General features: G+C 53.7%; 3 protein-coding genes across 3 annotated transcripts in view; 1 reads left to right on the top strand and 2 right to left on the bottom strand.

The window, feature by feature from the left end:
• HMPREF1120_02157 (vesicle-fusing ATPase) overlaps positions 1-4,879 on the bottom strand; it is a gene marked incomplete at both ends in the record, with an annotated part of 5,499 nt that extends 620 nt beyond the window's left edge. The window contains 2 exons of the mRNA XM_009156193.1: positions 22-158; positions 226-4,879. Of these exons, the coding sequence (XP_009154441.1) occupies positions 22-158; positions 226-4,879 (4,791 nt within the window). The remainder of the gene's footprint in view (positions 1-21; positions 159-225) is intronic.
• A 958-nt stretch (positions 4,880-5,837) lies between these two features.
• HMPREF1120_02156 (uncharacterized protein) lies at positions 5,838-8,012 on the bottom strand (the record flags this gene model as incomplete). Its single annotated transcript, XM_009156192.1, has 1 exon — positions 5,838-8,012. One exon carries the CDS (start codon positions 8,010-8,012, stop codon positions 5,838-5,840), a length of 2,175 nt encoding a protein of 724 aa, XP_009154440.1.
• Positions 8,013-11,690: 3,678 nt separating this feature from the next.
• HMPREF1120_02155 (uncharacterized protein) lies at positions 11,691-16,012 on the top strand. The gene is made up of 3 exons (XM_009156191.1): positions 11,691-12,348; positions 12,402-12,562; positions 12,687-16,012. Exons 2-3 carry the CDS (start codon positions 12,521-12,523, stop codon positions 14,967-14,969), a joined length of 2,325 nt encoding a protein of 774 aa, XP_009154439.1. The 5' UTR covers positions 11,691-12,348; positions 12,402-12,520; the 3' UTR covers positions 14,970-16,012.
• The last annotated feature ends 80 nt before the right edge of the window (positions 16,013-16,092 follow it).

Below are 16,092 nucleotides of genomic sequence, written 5' to 3'. Positions count from 1 at the left end.
CCGCCGCTGGACCGGCAGCACCAGCTCCAGTTCCAGTCGGCTGGGAGCTCGCACCACCCGTCTCTTGGGAAGAGTATTCGACATTACCTGCATTCGAGGACAAATGTAAGAGCTCGGGTCTTTTTCTTTTGGACGGAAAAACAACAGATAGAGGAGGTCTGAACTGGATTTGGGGCGGAAATGGGGGCTGCAAACCAAAACCTCGATTGTGAGGGTCACGCGTACCTTGGGTGGATGGGATCTGACTGCCTCCGGCAGACCGTCGTTCATCGTACAAATACAAATTAGGGCCTGACTCGGGATGCTGTCCTTGTCCTCCATGATCCGTCTCGTACGACGACGGCTTTTTCTGACTTGTCGACTGCGTCGTGCTTGCGTCGTTCTGGAACTCGCCCGGTTGACTGCCCGCAGGCATAGGCGTAAAGGGCCCAGTTTGAGACCGAGGTGCCGACATGCCTGATTCTTTCAATAGTTGTTGGGACGGTGCAGTGTAAGAGTGGAACGGCCGTGGCTGTGCAGACTCACGGTTGCCGAAAGAGCTCGAGGTCTGTGTTTTTTGTGTCTCGTTGCTCTTTTCATGCGACGTCCCGGGATGTGACTCTGTACCTCCCATTGGTGTATCACCCTCGTTGTCTGCCTCATGGCCAGCATCATGATGCGGCTGAGATCCGCTCTGCCGAGCATTACCCTGGTCCTCATCGTTGCCGGTCGTTGGATGGACGCCGTTCGTAAGCACCGATGTGGATGGGCTTGCCTCAGCAGCGGCCAGTCGTTGCACAATATCGTTTTGCCGGGGCATGGGCTCACCTAAGAGGATCGGCCCTGTAGAGTTGGCTGTTGTCGAAGGACCGGAGCTGTTTCCGTGGGGGACATTGGACACGACCTGAGGTGGTGGCATGTCTTTGCTCGGTTGGTTTGTCTGCCGCGCTTTCTTCAAGACTTCCCTTTCTCTGGCCAATTCGCGCTGATACACTCGCTCACACTCTGCTACCAAAGCAGGCTCTGCGAGTTCAATGGCTCCAATATCGACCTCGACATTTGCCAGAAGTTCGTTAGCCTTCAGCAACCGATCCTCATCACCGATTGTCTTCGCGTCTTTGGCCAAGCGCTTGATGTCTGCCAGGAAATCCTTGGGTCGTTTGTAATACCCATTACTGAGCCGTTTCTCAATAGTCACCGAATCAAGATTGTAATAGAAATTTCCGTTGGCCTGGTCAACCAAACCAGGAACTCCGTGGGCATCCTTGCCAATCTCAAAAGGCCTGAATGACGCCGTGGCCAGGAACTCGGTGTGAAGATCTGAAGTGACGGTGCCTGGATCGGCCTCATCATAGAGGTAGCGGATTTGATTCTCGTCAATAACACCAGTGCGGAATTTCTTGTGCTTGGTCCGGATTTGATCCATGATGGGTTGCAACCGAATCTTGAGCATGTTCAGTGTCTGGCGGTCCCGCTTCTTCTGTGCCTTGAGCTCTTCTTTGGATGGAGGTGGCGGCGGCTTCTCGGGCTCTGGAGGAGCCACCGGCAACTGTTCGAGTTGTCGCTTCTTCCGCTTCTCGGGGTCGGGGAACTCATCGGGTGCCGTTCTGATATAGTCCCTCAGGGCGCGGAAGAAGTCGAACCGCTCTTCATGACCAGGTTCTCTCAATTGGAACCGGTTCTTCTTGGAATATCCAAACAGTTCTTTTTTCATGTCTTCCTCGACATCCTCTGGATCACCTTCCACGAAACCCAAAAGCAGTACTGGGTCGGTAGGCTTGATGGACCTTAGGAGTCCGAGGAAAGTCGAAATCACGGTTTGACCCACAGTATTGTACCACTCATGTACATTAGGAATGTAGATGACGCTTGGCTTGTGCATCTTGACTTCGGCAAAGAGCCTGATGACAGTCGATTCAGGCGAAGCCGTGGTATCGCTTAATAACGTGGGGAGATCAAATGCCTGCACATGAAGTCCTTCAAAGTGGTGCAGCAGGGCAGCGGCAATGTACTGTTGTCCCATGCCGACTTTCCCTTGTATCAGCAAGCGGGGGCGGAAGACCCTGGCTGCCTCGAACGCTTGATGCATTCGTTCTCTACCAAAGCTCTGACCGTCCGCAACATCCTCATACTGGGCCTCTTCCAAGGCGGTGAGTCTCTTTTTATGTGGCAAAACCTCGGCCACTATTCGCTCTATTTGGTCGAGCTGCGGTCTCAGTAACGGCTCGACGCTGGGAGGCAGAGGAGCTGCGCCTGAAGAGGTGGATCGCTCTGATGAAGGCGTCATCTTTTTGATGGAAATCATGAAGTCCTTGGGTGTGACTTGGATTTTCTTTGGATCAATCAGGAGCTTCTCAGTCGAGTTGTAAATTTGAGGATATTGCCGCTGGACCGCGTTCAATGCCGCTTCAGTACACAAGGCCCGCAAGTCTGCTCCTCCATACCCCTTTGTCAACTCGGCCAACTCATCCTTGATGGGCGCAGGTAGCGGGGGATCCCATCCCTTGGTGTGGATGTCAATGATGGCTCGTCGCGCCTGGGTGTCCGGAAGGGGGAAATAGAACTCTCGATCAAACCGACCAGGTCTTCTTAGAGCAGGATCAATAGAGTCCGGCCGATTGGTGGCGCCGATGACAATCACCTGGCCACGCCCATCCATGCCATCCATCAAGGCCAGTAAGGTGGACACGATGGAGGCGTGGATCTGTTCCTGCTTACTAGACCGGACAGGGGCGAGACCATCAATTTCATCGAAGAAGATAATGCTAGGTTGGGTCTTGCGAGCTTCCTCGAAGAGCAGGCGTAGCTGTCTTTCAGCCTCGCCAACCCACTTGCTCAAAGCATCTGCGCCTTTGCGCATGTAAAAGGTGACTTTTCGACCTTGCGAGCTAACGCTGGTAGCTAGAGCTCTAGCCAAAAGTGTCTTACCGGTACCCGGGGGCCCATGGAACAAAACACCGCGAGGAGGGGTGATCTTGAAGCGCATAAAGATCTCCGGATACAAGAGTGGCAATGCAACCATTTCCTTCAATTGGTCGATGTGCCCTTGTAGACCACCAACGCTGTCAAAATTGACATTTTGATCCACGCCGAGAGGATCGGCATCTGCGAGGGCTTGCTTGTCCTTGATCTTGCCCAAGTTGGCCGGAGTTCCAGCGGTAGCCTGTGCGGCATCGTTATTGAGATTTTGAGCGAAAAGGTTGAACGCCCCAGAACCAGCGGGAGTCATTCCAACAGCTCCCCCAACAGGCCTGGCTGGTTTCAAGCCCTCGTCGTCGCTGCTGTCTGAGTCGACGCCGCCCTGAGCCCGGGGTCCTTGCGCTTCACCACCAAGTAACGGCGGCAGGCCTGTGCCGCCTCCAAAGGGGCCATAGGTGTCGAACAGGCTCCGCTGCCAGCTACCAGCGCCAGGCTTCCGAGGGCGTTGCGAAGGAGACGGCGCAGCATCTTCCTCATCTTCGATAGGGGCAAGGTTACGAAGCAAATCGTAGTTTGGTTTCTTCCCGCCGCGTCGTTGACGAGGCTCGAAAACGATTTCGTCTCGAGGCTGTCGCTGTTTCCTTCCGTCACGCTTTAGGTCTGCGACCTCTTCGGCAAGTTCATGCAGCTGATCGCTAGCCTCTGACCTCTGCCTTGACGCAGCTTTGCTACGAAGACGGGTGGATCTTCGACCGTTGTTGCTGCTCTCGTAATCGTCTTTGCGAGGCGAGGCGTTGGATCCCTCCGAATCCGACATCTCGTCTTGGTTGTCTTGCTCTTGGTCAGGATCAAAATCACTGCTTTCGTCTTGTGGCTTTCGCCGCCGACTCCTTGACGCCTTGGCTTTTGCGCCACTTCTCAAGGAGCGGCCACGCGAACGCTTCGCCGGCTCCTCGGGTTCGTACTCCGGTGATTCATCTTTCTTCTTTGAAGCTCCCCGCGTTGACCGTCTGCGTTGCGGGACGACATCTTCATCTTCATCGTCGTCTGGCTCTTCGGCTTCCATGTCGGCATCTTCTTGGGTCGCAGGTGCTTGGTTAGCACCAAAATCGGCATCGCTTTCTGCTTCCGCTTCTGCACCAACAACATCAGAGACGACCTTCGGCAGAGCTTCTCCTCCCCCACCGAGCTCAGCAGGGTTTTGTGGATCGCTCTCCAAAAGTTCATGTTGCGAAGCTTTGATCTCAAGCTCTTCTTCGACTTCCTCTTCTTTGGCAGCAGACTCTGCCTCCTCATCGATGGTACTCTTCGAAGGATATTTGAGCCCTTTTCCACCTGTCATGGCTCTTGAAGGGATAGCCTCAGGGTCTCGGGACCCAGCTCGAATAACCTCGACGTGATTGCCGGAATTCGTCAGTGCGACCACGGGTTCGTCTTCATTGTGAGAAATACGACTGCTCCTCCGTGTGGCTCCCGATCCTGGCGCTGGCGCCGAGGAATTGGCGGTGGTGCCGACATAACTGCCGCTTCGAGTTCTCAGATTGCGAGTAGACCTAGCAGGCGTATTGCCCGTCTTGAGAGTGATGATGAGCTTTTTACCCTTTCTGGGCGGAGGAGTCTGTGGTTCCTCGGACGAGGATTTGGACAGATCGTCCTCATCGTCGCTGTCTACGTCGTACTTGACCGCCTTCTTAGTCGTCTGCCGAACAGGTCTTCCTCTTTCATTGGTCTCGACGTGGTCATCAGCATCATCAAATGAGTCCTCTTCGTCAGAGACTATGTCGTCATCCTCACTATCGATGTCGGAGCCTCGGTAACCTCGCCGGCGCTTCTTGCGGGCAGGAGCTCCACGTTGCTTGCGGGATCGCGAAGAGCGTGATTTGGAAGGCCCTGGGGCGCGGTCATCGTAATCTTCGTCCGCCGAATCCTCTTGGTTGACAATGTCCGCGATATCGAGTGAGCGCTTGTTGTAGGACGGCATCTTAACGCAGTCTCGGACGATGGGGTCGATTGGATAAGGACCGGGGCGGCTAACAAAGGCTCGGCTGATGGAGAATCTGGCTCGTACCACCACGGGCTACGACCACATTGCGAGCAAGGCTATTGCAGTGTATTGTATGTGCCTCGATCTCCAACTGCGATGAAACCGACTGGCCAAACAACAAGCTCGACAATTGAATGAAAGGCGATGTTTTGGTGGACGACGATTCGATGGGCGCGGAATGGGGGATGGGACAGCTGTGGAAGTGCTGCGCGTCGCGAGGGATGTCCAGAATCCGAGTCGTCAATCCATGTAATGGCGGTTTAAAGCATGGAAATGAATGAGATGACGAGACAGATGGATCGATGTCCTCTGCTTCACCGGATGCTAGTATGAATGCTTCAGTCGTTGGGGGCGTGATTCGGTTCGCAGAGTCAATCACTTCATGTTGAAGTTCGGGGCGCAGTTGTAACGCCAAGCCTCGACCTTGCTCCACCAACCACCGCCACCCACCAATCAAATCAACCGCATGCACCGATCGCGACAGGCAGAAGATTTGATTACAAGCAACACATTGGAAGCAACGTTTATCCAATTCTCTTGATAGCAACCATATCGCACGTTTGAGGCCTCAATTTGTGCGGAAGTCGTGCCGGAACACTATGCGACCGTGCCAGTCGACTTTTCCCGCCGCCCCAAGGCCGCACAGAGCCGAAATCCTCTGTTAAAGAAATGTAGAGACCTTCGAGTCTTTCAGGAACCTTGCCGCGAGATCGACGTCAGATCTCGGTTGAGTCTGCGGGACAACCTTATCGTCGGCGCCAGGATGGATGTTCCGCAAGGTACTTTTGTGTGTCACGTGACGCCACCCCGACGACTTTCTACGTTGCCAGTCTACCACGGGGTCGACAAGAACCCAAAATGCATTCTGTGCTTGCTTATTCTAAAAGTACTCTATTTATGATTCAGCAGTGAAGCCGTCGCTACTCAGCGGCCGCTCGTGCTCGTACTCGTCCTCTTCTGTAGTGCTGACAGCGTCTTCCTCGCCTTCGGTTGGGCCGTCATCGTGCCATAACACCGAGGCTTGACGGGATATTTCCTGGAGCATGCTGCTTTGTCTGCGTGGTATCGGGGCGTGAAATTCGAAATGGCCGTCTTCCGTCGATGAGATGCTGTCGTTCGGTCGGCGTCTAGAACGCAGATTCCCTTCCTGTGCCTGCTGCTCCTGCACCGGATTTAAAAAGCGGTGGCCGTCGTCGACTGGCCCCGCCTTCCTGAGCCCTTCCAGGATCACTTTTTCCACTTTCATGCGATTCGAGATGAATCTGATCTTGGGCCAACAACTGCGTTCGCCAGCTCTGATCATACGATCGAGACGCTGCGGAGTGGGGTCGCTGAGAATATACCAAAAGTCGCTAAGGACGGTCTTTGGCCAGATGGTGACCGTTCCGGAGAATCTTTGCAACCAGATCTCGCTCCAATCCTGACCCATCAGTCTCGGCAACAGCTCTAAGTGTCTGAGAATCTTCAAGTACTTTTGCAGATCCAACTTGACCGCAGTCTCAATGGTGGATCCGAGGAAACCCCCTCGCCAACCACGGCCTTTGCGGTGCGTCACTGGCCGACCCGGCTCTCCTCTAGGTGAGAAAAAGAACAGGTTGATGTGCGGATTGACTTGGGAGACAATGGAGAAGTTGACGTTGAAGTGGAGATTGAGAGCTTTCAGCGGGATGTCCGTTCGCAGGCTACCGTCTTTCCACTTGTTGCCGAACGAGTACGGGACCAATGAGCCGGTCTTAGTCTTTCGCATCAGCACAATCGGGTTGAGGATTCCGGGAACCGCGGCAGAAGCGAGGACAGCAGACCATATCACACAATCCGGACTTGTGATATGATTGTTCAATATGGTGGGTGAATGAGGATCGGACGGGACGCAGGTAACATTCAGAATGCGACCCGTCCTCTGGTAGGCCTCTCGGAAGGTGAGGGATCCTCGACAGAACCAACTACACTGTCTAGCCCAGTCAATGGAGTCGAATCGTGCACCCGTTCGCCACCAGCGCCGAGCCCAGGTAGGAAAGCTCTCGTGGCATGCCCTGATACGGTACGCCAAGGCCGGGACCAGGAGCTGCTTCAGCTCTTCGTCCGTTCGCGTCGCCACCAGAGCGGCGACTAATGCACCTCCAGAGGTTCCGGTAATGATTTCGGGTAGTTGCCCTGTTTCAAGCAGTGCCTTCACAACTCCAAAATGATAATATGCGAAAGTCGCTCCACCGGAGAGACACAGGGCTGTACGCCCATAGTTCAGCTCAAGATGGCGAAAGAAGGACACCTTGTCTTTGTCGTTCAAGCGCTTGCTGTTCAAAATGGTCCTCAGTGACTTCTCGACCTGGTCGATAAAGGACTGGATGAGGTGCTTGGTGCCAATGTAGCTTTCGCTGTATAGCCGCGGGTTCTCAATGCCGACGAAATTGCTCTTGACGCAACTTTCGAGCAGGGACTTTAATTCTTCCAAAGCTGCAGAACCACCTTTGCCAGGCCCTCCCACAATTTCCTCTGCCCGGACCTTAGTATCGAGTTCGAGTAGCTGAGAGGTCACCTTTCTGATGGTCTGGTGGTTGTAGTAGGAATATGGATCTGACCGCTTCCACTCCTCGTTCCCCAAATATACGTCGAGCTGGTGGGCGGCAGCTTGCCATTCATTGTAGGTGTTTGCGTGCTGCAGCCGTCGCCGGAGCGTCTCCCTTCGGCCCCTCCATGAGAAGAGGTGCTCGTAGACGTAGATGTAGAGGCGAGTCAGGTTATAAATGATGAACAGCACCACGATCCAGCCGCAGACAAACAGTAGGAGTGGATAATACAGAAGGGTATACACAAAGCCTTCCCTTGTTTCATCCTTGGTCCGTCTCGGTGTTCTACGTCGGGCCCGGTTTTTCTTGACCTTCTGACGGACCGGACCCCAGTCATTGAGAGCAGTGACGGATTCGGTCGTCGGCGCACTTAAGGCCTGTGCAAAGCTGTCAAGCTCTTCTTGAGTGATAAACTCGGTGTCGTAGTCCGGCAGAGCGGATGGATCGTACGGCCGAAGCTCAACCTCAGGAGATGGCTCGCGACTAGTGCCATTTGGGATCATGGTTTGGCGGATGTTATAGATGCATTATTCTGTACTTAGGAGAGTCGTTGGCCCAGGATGAGATTGCAAGGGAGTATGCAGTAGTGAGGGAGTTTAATGAGAAACCGTTGTAGAAAGACGTCATGCCATGTGGACGTGTTTGGGGCCTGCCATTGCCGTGCTTTGACCTCCGCGACGCCCATCCAAGTTCAAGTTGGTTGGGGCACTTGGCAATATCATGAGATCACGTGATGTCCGCCACCAATGCAGTGGCCACGAGGCTCAAGGCTGAGCTGAGCCACGATTTTATCCAAGCCACTTCAAGTTGTTAGTGTCAGAGAAACACTGTAGCATCGCTCCTGAATGCTGGTACAACTCCCAGGGAGGGTAACTGCTCATAGCTAGCGGTATAGTTGTAGCATACTATCATCTGTTAACCTCCAGATCGCGATGTGGACGCAGCCTACTACAGGGCAATGGTTGTCCTGTGGTTCTCCGGCTGCTTCCGGAGAGATATGCGATGTTCTCTAAAACAGCGATGAAGAGCACAAAGTTCTTCAGAACAAGAGACTTCAAGCATCGCGACCAGGATGCGAAGATTGGCAAACGTCATAGGCATACATTCCAGATGCATCGGTCTCACTCTTTCGACCTTGTGCCGAAACTAGATCTCGGTCATTTCCTCTTAGCTGGGAAGCCGGCCCCGGACTGTGAGAGGGCATGCGACCTTGTCAGAGCTGCCGAACCTTGGTAGTCGCACTCTCGCCTCAAGCATCGATCACGAAAGGAAGCACATGCAAATCTTCCTCCATGTTGTGAGCAAACATTGTTCTCGCTGCGGTCCACTGCGCATTGCTAATGAGTTCATCATAGACTAGCATAGAACGAAGCAGACAGATGGATCAATCAATGAACCACTCCGATGAACCAAGATGAGTGAAGAGAACTCGATCTGTGGGGGTTAGTTCTGCTTTAGACCATTTGGGGATATAGAATCATGCAGCGCACCGGTCGTGTAACCTCACTACCAGCAATGCCATGCCGGTGCAGCTAACATTGCAGGTACTGCAGCCAGACAAGTAGACGCAGCAAATTTCTCTGGCTTCAAGTTTCTGACCATTGCTTTCCTCTGCACACCGAGGCTAGCTCGCCAGGAGACTGGCGTGATAACTCAAGTCGCGTGTACACAGAGGCTTACTACCTAGGTATGAGGCCTGGATTTTCTGCTGGTGGCTGGCCCGTTCGAGGCTTCAATAGTATGGGAACAGTGCAGATGCAGTTGCGTCTTCCCCTTTCTGCTGCGGCGTATGGAAAACATGGTGCCGATACTCACGAAAGGCACTGATTCGCCATGCAATATCTGTTCGACATGCCTACATTTGGTGACACAGCACTAGAATCAGGCGTTCGGCTTACTACAGGCACCTTTGCTCCGCGAGTCGTGTCATGCTTTACTGGCATGTAGTGGCCAGCGTGTGGTGTTCACACCACCAACGAATCGGGGACGGTCTCCGGTCTAAGCACGGAACGACGCCAAGGCCCCCATGCTGGGGAAGATCACCCCATGCCAGTGCTCAGGGTTAAGGGACGTCCCGTAGTTTAACAGGATAGATGACGAGCACACCTACCTAGGTAGACAAATTGTCAGCCTAATTGTATCCCCAGACCTCGAGATGCAGCCCTGCATGGAATTTAAGCGTATCGCGGACTTGTTTGAAGTACGCAGGAAGAACGGTGGGAGGCGCATTTGATTGCTCAACATCGCTCCGGGTCATGAGAACTGAGGACGGCGTTCCCATCGCCGGTGGCACGAATCACCTCAAGCTGGTGCTTGACGAGCAGACTTTTGGTTGTCGTGCATGGGAAGTCGGTCATGCGTTCGAGGGAAGATGCAGCTGATTAGTCCGCTTGCCACCCCGGTGAAGCAGGAGGCCGCGCAAAGTGCTGCACTCAGCATCGCCTACTGTGCTAGCATTCCAGTGGGCACACTCGTCACCCTTTCGTTGATTCGACGACAGCGAACTCTTTGCACAGTAGTGGCATGGGCTGCACAAAGACTTGCTCGTCTGGCTAAATGCGTGATAGGCGCATATCTCCTCGCATAACATTAGCGTGGGATTTGGTCGAGACTCTGACATCCCACAACCAGCCGTCAATTACGGGGAGATACGAGTGGTGACCAGGAATCTAGCCACTCGAATCCCCAAGCACGGACACACACAGGTCATGCCTGCAAACTGGCGCTGTGACTGGCAGGCCATCAGACACTTTCGTGCATGACAAGTCGCATAAACAATGCAGTGGGTGTTTGCAGCGAAGGACTGTGAATTAGTCCGTTCCAGAGGGACGATTTCTGGTCTGCTGCGGTGTCGTTCAATACTGCCCGCCGTGCTCGGGAGCATCGAAAGTGCATGAGTCTGCAGCCTCAGGCCGGTGGCGGGGAGAGTTTCTGCCACTGCAGTTCTTCGAATACTGTGATGCCCAAGAACCTCATAGGCTAGGTACTAGTAGTCTGTAAGTGCGCAGACGCCGGCTGTGGGCGATTTCTCGCTGCGCATTGGACACCGAGGTGCGTCAAGCGACTACTTGTACTATTATGCGAGATGACCACACCCAAGGAAGAGACCCCGTCATTGGGTTTCTGCATTCTGACATTCTGACAGTCTTAGGTTCAAGTTGCGGATGAAGATGGAGGTGCTCGGAACCTTCGCAGCACTACTGTAGCTGTTTACCTGGAACGGAGCCTGATAATAAATGTGCGAGGTATTTGGCCTTGTGAGTCCAACAAAGCTGATCCTCAAAAACGCACCGACTTTAATGGACTACAGGCCCGCTCCAGCTCGCTTATGGAGGGGCACGAGGGGCATGACGCCGTGGCCGGCCACCACTGCAGTCGAGATTTGATCTACTACTAGTCCTGTTGTTACCTATACATAATGCGGGTGCTCTTCTGTGCTATGCAGCGCTGCTGTGCGATTGACCACCGTAAGATCCGGGCCTGGCCGGACGGCGGCCAGCGACTGCAGTGGTTAGCCTGAGGGTGAGCAGCAAGGACGTGATGGCAGGGGCCGTAGTGGCAATATTTTCTGCTTTTACGAAATAATGAAGAGGAATGTGTGCATGGCGCGTTCGTTGAGGGTGTGAAGCTTCCGGAATTGGTGCGGATAGCATGGGACCAAGCAGAGTTGAGAGTTGTTGTTGTCGTTGCTCGTCTGGCGTCGTCTCGGTGCGCCGACGCTAGCTCTGTCCTTCAGGTTGATCACGGTCAGCAGAGCCGCCGCGTCCTTCGCGACCAGCAGACGGTTAGAACTTCGCAGATCGTGTCGCGGGCAGGAGGCGACATCCAGATAATCACCACTACTACTAGCAACCCACTGGCACCCGCATCGCGCTGTGGAGCGTACCCTGACGCCCGAGCAGGGTCAGCCCAGTGTTGTGTGTCCAATGTAGATCCCTGTTCCATACGAGGACGCTGAGCAGAGAGGGTCCGAGTCCTGACCGCGTCTGCCCTCTTAAGCAGTCCTCGTAGTGGCGCTGCGTGCGAGGAAAGTCGATCGGCGGAGTATGTGGATGGATGGACGGTGTGCGGAAGAGCGAGTTGTATTCGTCGTAGCACGGAAGTCAGCAGTTCCAGTGGATTAATGGTTTATCATGCGCGCATCGTCAAAATGATATGCTTCGACTTGAAGGTCCCGAGATGCCTGCGCCTGCGCTCCGCCTGCGCCAATCCCGCCCGCAAAAAGGCTAAACAACGAGCCTGAAGTCAATCTGCCAATCTAACTTAATAGCAAATCTCTGCACGCTCCATCTCGGCGGCGCCAGCTCGACAACTACAAGAAATGGAGTACTATTATTACATTACTATCGCTACTATCACGACTACTATTACCGACTACTAGTACTACTGCGACCGCTACTGCTGCTCCTCCAGCTGACTGCAACTTGAATCCGACTGCAGTGTTGCTGTTGCTGTTGCTCTTTTCCTCCCATCTGCCCCTCCATCCTCCTTGTCCCTGCTCACACACCACCATTGCTCCCAGCCTCACCTTCTCACCTCGTCGCTGACGGTCACGCACCGTTTCAACATACTATTAGGCTCTCAGCTTGTCGCAGCTGCCTGGGCTTCCACGGCGTCCGTTAGCTTTCCAGCCTCGACCTTTATGTACACGGCGTCTTCCTCAATTTCCCGGGTGGGTTGTTGTCTCACAGGTGGATCTCGCAGTCACGACGCAGGCATTCTGGAAGCATCATAATATAGTGCCCACGGCTTGCAATAGTCCTTAGACTGCGACTTCGTGCCTCACGCTGGAGGCTTTGAGCCCGCTGAATGCCACAATGAGTTCTATACACAGTCAGGGTAGGCTTCAACCCACCACCAGCGGTGTTGAAATGGACTAATCCTCGATATAGATCCTTGGTTGCGTAACTCGATCACTCCTTTGCCCTAGACTGTCCCTCGAAGTCTGCCTCTAATTCCATTCGCGGCTCCGCGAGCACTTACTGAAACTGCCGGAAGATCTGACGCGGAGATGGACCGCCTACAAACCGAGGATGGACATGATTTTATTCGAGTGAGTGTTATTATCGTACCCTGCCTTTGCGAAATTCCTGTCATGTGGAAGTGTTTCGGATGTGTGCGATTAGCAGCAAACCTGCGTAGTCAGAATGCTGGTTGACCTAGATATTGTCTTACAGTCCCTGGCCCAGTATATTCGGCAACATGAAAAGGCTCTTGCCAACAGCCTGCAGATGTCCGTCCACAGACGGCAGTCCTCGCTGAACTCGGGGTCGACGAGTAGCTCCAGCGTCAACGGTACTCCTGCGGGCAACACGAACAGTTCAAGCAGTGCTCTGCTTGCCGCTTTCTCCTTTGCTGGGCTCAATTTTAGGTCCCATGCCTCGAAAGCCGCCCTCCTGACGCTCACGCCCCATCACTTGTTTTACTTGCTATCTAGGATGGAAGAGCTGGACATCTCAGTTGGACCGATGAATATCCGTTTCGAAAACCTCAACAGTGATCCTTCCCCTTCCAACTACGTCTCCTTCCTGCAGTCCCATAAGCCGTCCAAAGGTCGCAGTGACAAGGACTCCATACATTCTGTTTCTAGCATGCGCAGTGTCATGTCGGGGATGAGTACTTTCTGGTCATCTATCGGCCTGGGGGGAAACACATCGAAGAGCGAAAAGGCAAGAGCCGTCACACAAGCGGATCTGACCTACCTGTATTCTGCGTTCACGAAACTCCCCTCGCTACGAGTCACCACCGATCACCGAGCACGCTTGATTAAAGGGTACGAGGAGTTTCCATTCGACACTGCAGTCCCGTTATTCGCTTTTAAGAATATCCAACAGTTGGACATAGTGGATATTGACTTCCGCCAATTCTATGGATGGGATCGCTTGGCGGAGCAGTTGACACTGCTGACTCTCAAACGAGCCAACGTTGACGATCCGATCGAACTACTTACATACATAGTCCTGGACGATGCCGAGAAGCGACGCAGGCGATCAACGAAAGGCGGCCGGAACTCCCCTACTCCAACTGCGTCATGGACAGTGCCATCGACGCCACGAGCAGAATACGCACGATCAAATTCTGACCCGGGATCCCCTGCCGAGGGAAGCCTAGAACATGAAGACTACATTGAGTCACCACAAAAGGATAAACAACCCTCAGGGAGCGTCTCCCCCAAGCGGTCGAGTCCTTCTCGACCAACCAGCTCGTACAGACACGTCCGTACGTATTCGTCCAAGGTGAAGAGGTCCGGTTCGGGGAGCTCGAATTCCAGCGAGTATTCCGGCCAGCCGAATCGTAGCGACAGCACTTCCAGTCTTCTTAGCTTAAACATCCTCCCTTCCTCGAAATGGCAGAGGCTGAAATACCTGTCGCTGGCCGATAATTCATTGACTACCATTTCGGCAAGAAGCCTGGCGCCAGTCGCGACAACGCTGCGTTCTCTTAACCTCTCCTCGAACCTCTTCACCGAAATCCCTGACAGTCTAGCCTGTCTGACCCGATTGGTGTCTCTCGACTTGTCGAACTGCATGATTGGTTCTCTACAGTCTCTGTCAAGATCGCCCTTACCGGCCGTCCTGACTGTCAACTTGAAGGCGAACCGGCTTCGATCATTGGCCGGGGTCGAGCGGCTCCTTTCCTTGGAGCAGTTGAATGTACAGGACAACCAGCTGTCTGACCACATGGAAGTGGCCAGACTGACGTGTATTCCTAACCTGAAGCGTATATGGGTCAAGCGTAACCCATTCACAAAAACTCACTCTGATTACCGGATCACGACGTTCAATTTGTTTCGAAAGACTCCCGGTTATGTGGAAGATATTGTCATTGACGACTCCGGACCCGGGTATTCGGAGCGTAAGCAGCTGGTTGAGCGAGCGCCGGAGGTTGAAAGGGACATCTCTCAGCCGTCGATACGAATCGCTGACACGCCAGTGAATGTTCAAAATTCTGGAGAGGCAAAGTCAGGCGCTAACCCGCCCGCTGAGGCGGGTGTGACCACTACTCGACGGAAAAAGGCCCCTCGTCGACGAATCGTGGATCTGGCCAAGGATGAAACATTCGCCCCAATACCTGGCGAAGATCTTGTGGCCAAGAGCTCCGCAGATTCCTCTGGTGCGCACCCACATCCTCTGCCGGAGAGTGACGATTCCCCGGTCCCGCCGGCGGCGGCAGCAGCAGCAGCAGCAGAAGAAGTTCTGGCAGATGAGCCGCATGATGGCTCAACGGAGGCGTCAGCCCACCCCTCAGCCGAGGAGCTTAGCCAGCAGGATGAATACCGGGCTAAGATTGAAGCGCTGCGACAGGAGTTCGGCAGTAACTGGCTCAGCGCTCTTGGAGGCCAGAACAACTGGCACAATAACCATCACTTGGAAGTGACTCAGGGAAAAATCCTTGAAAATACCGCTATACACCGAACAGGCCAACAAGTCATGGTCAGCGGCGGAAGAACCCTGGGATGAATCTCGGGATCCGATCTGCGCATAGTTCTTTTTTCTCACGTTTTGGGTTGCAAGTTACATTATTAGACCGCATCGGCTGTTTTTCCTGGGTGCGGCGCGTTCGATGATAGCATGCGTTTTTATACCCTATGTTTTGAGTTACGAAAGACCATTCCTTGTTGCGCAATCTATCAGATGGAGGGAAATGTGACATGCTCTGTTGGTGCGGTGTCTTGAGCAGACCTTTAATGCATAGCGACGGTGCTTTCAATGGTGTTTCAGTGGAAGGGATCTGTTGGCATCTCTTGAGAGATGATGCATGATGTATGACTTTGAGAGACACTGCTGTCTGGGATGGATCTCCATTCTACTCCGACTTGAATGATATATATTTTTGGCGGGCAACATAAGGTGGATCTCCTCGACGTGGATTCAATGGAGTACTCCCGCTCTGTCCACGTCGGCACTATCGAGCAATCAAACAAGTTTTAAGATAAGAACTGGATCTGGCGTCTTCAAGTACCTAGTGTAGGATTGTAAGGGCAAGCAAGCAAGGAAGACGATTTGATGACACAGAACCAAACATTTTCGGGTGCGCCCTATAAGGACGAGCTGGCCCGAGGCGCCTCCTGCACCACGCCAGTGTCAGCCTGTTGCATCGTCCCCGGAAATGCAGAGATTCAAACAAAGACTCCGACTCGTCTACCTGGCAGCGACGGGAGAAAAACGTACGAGGATGGAGGCGATTGGGCGCTTGCCGGAAACCGTCGCGCGTGGTTGAACGCTTAGCCTGCATTCCTGTGGCTGCTGGGCGATTGTGGCGGCCACAACAACAGCATGAGCAGGAGGTACCTAGGTATCTACCTAGCGCAATTGACCAGATTTCGAAGCCGTCGAGGAGAGGAGAGGAGACGGGATGCATCTCAACGTGGAATTCAGACAGGGACATGGCGGAAGTAAATGATAAAGGATAATAAATCTACCTACGACAACAGCAATACCAACGTTTAAGGTAAACCACAGGTCCCTCGAAGGTCCAGAACAGGGCTCCCTAGGCTGCGATAGCCCGTAAGTTGTAGGGTGTGGCGGTAGAGTGCTAGTGCTGGCGGGCGCAGTTTGCCCCCTCTAGTGGCCCGAGGCGCCC

Source organism: Exophiala dermatitidis (genome assembly GCF_000230625.1).
Source record: "Exophiala dermatitidis NIH/UT8656 unplaced genomic scaffold supercont1.2, whole genome shotgun sequence".
Classification (NCBI taxonomy): domain Eukaryota; kingdom Fungi; phylum Ascomycota; class Eurotiomycetes; order Chaetothyriales; family Herpotrichiellaceae; genus Exophiala; species Exophiala dermatitidis.
This window is presented reverse-complemented; position numbering and strand designations above follow the sequence as displayed.

Coding starts and splice junctions, on each gene's coding strand:
- HMPREF1120_02155 (XM_009156191.1), top strand. CDS start 12,521: ATGGACCGCCTACAAACCGAGGATGGACATGATTTTATTCGA. Junction 12,563..12,686: donor ATGGACATGATTTTATTCGA/GTGAGTGTTATT, acceptor ATTGTCTTACAG/TCCCTGGCCCAGTATATTCG.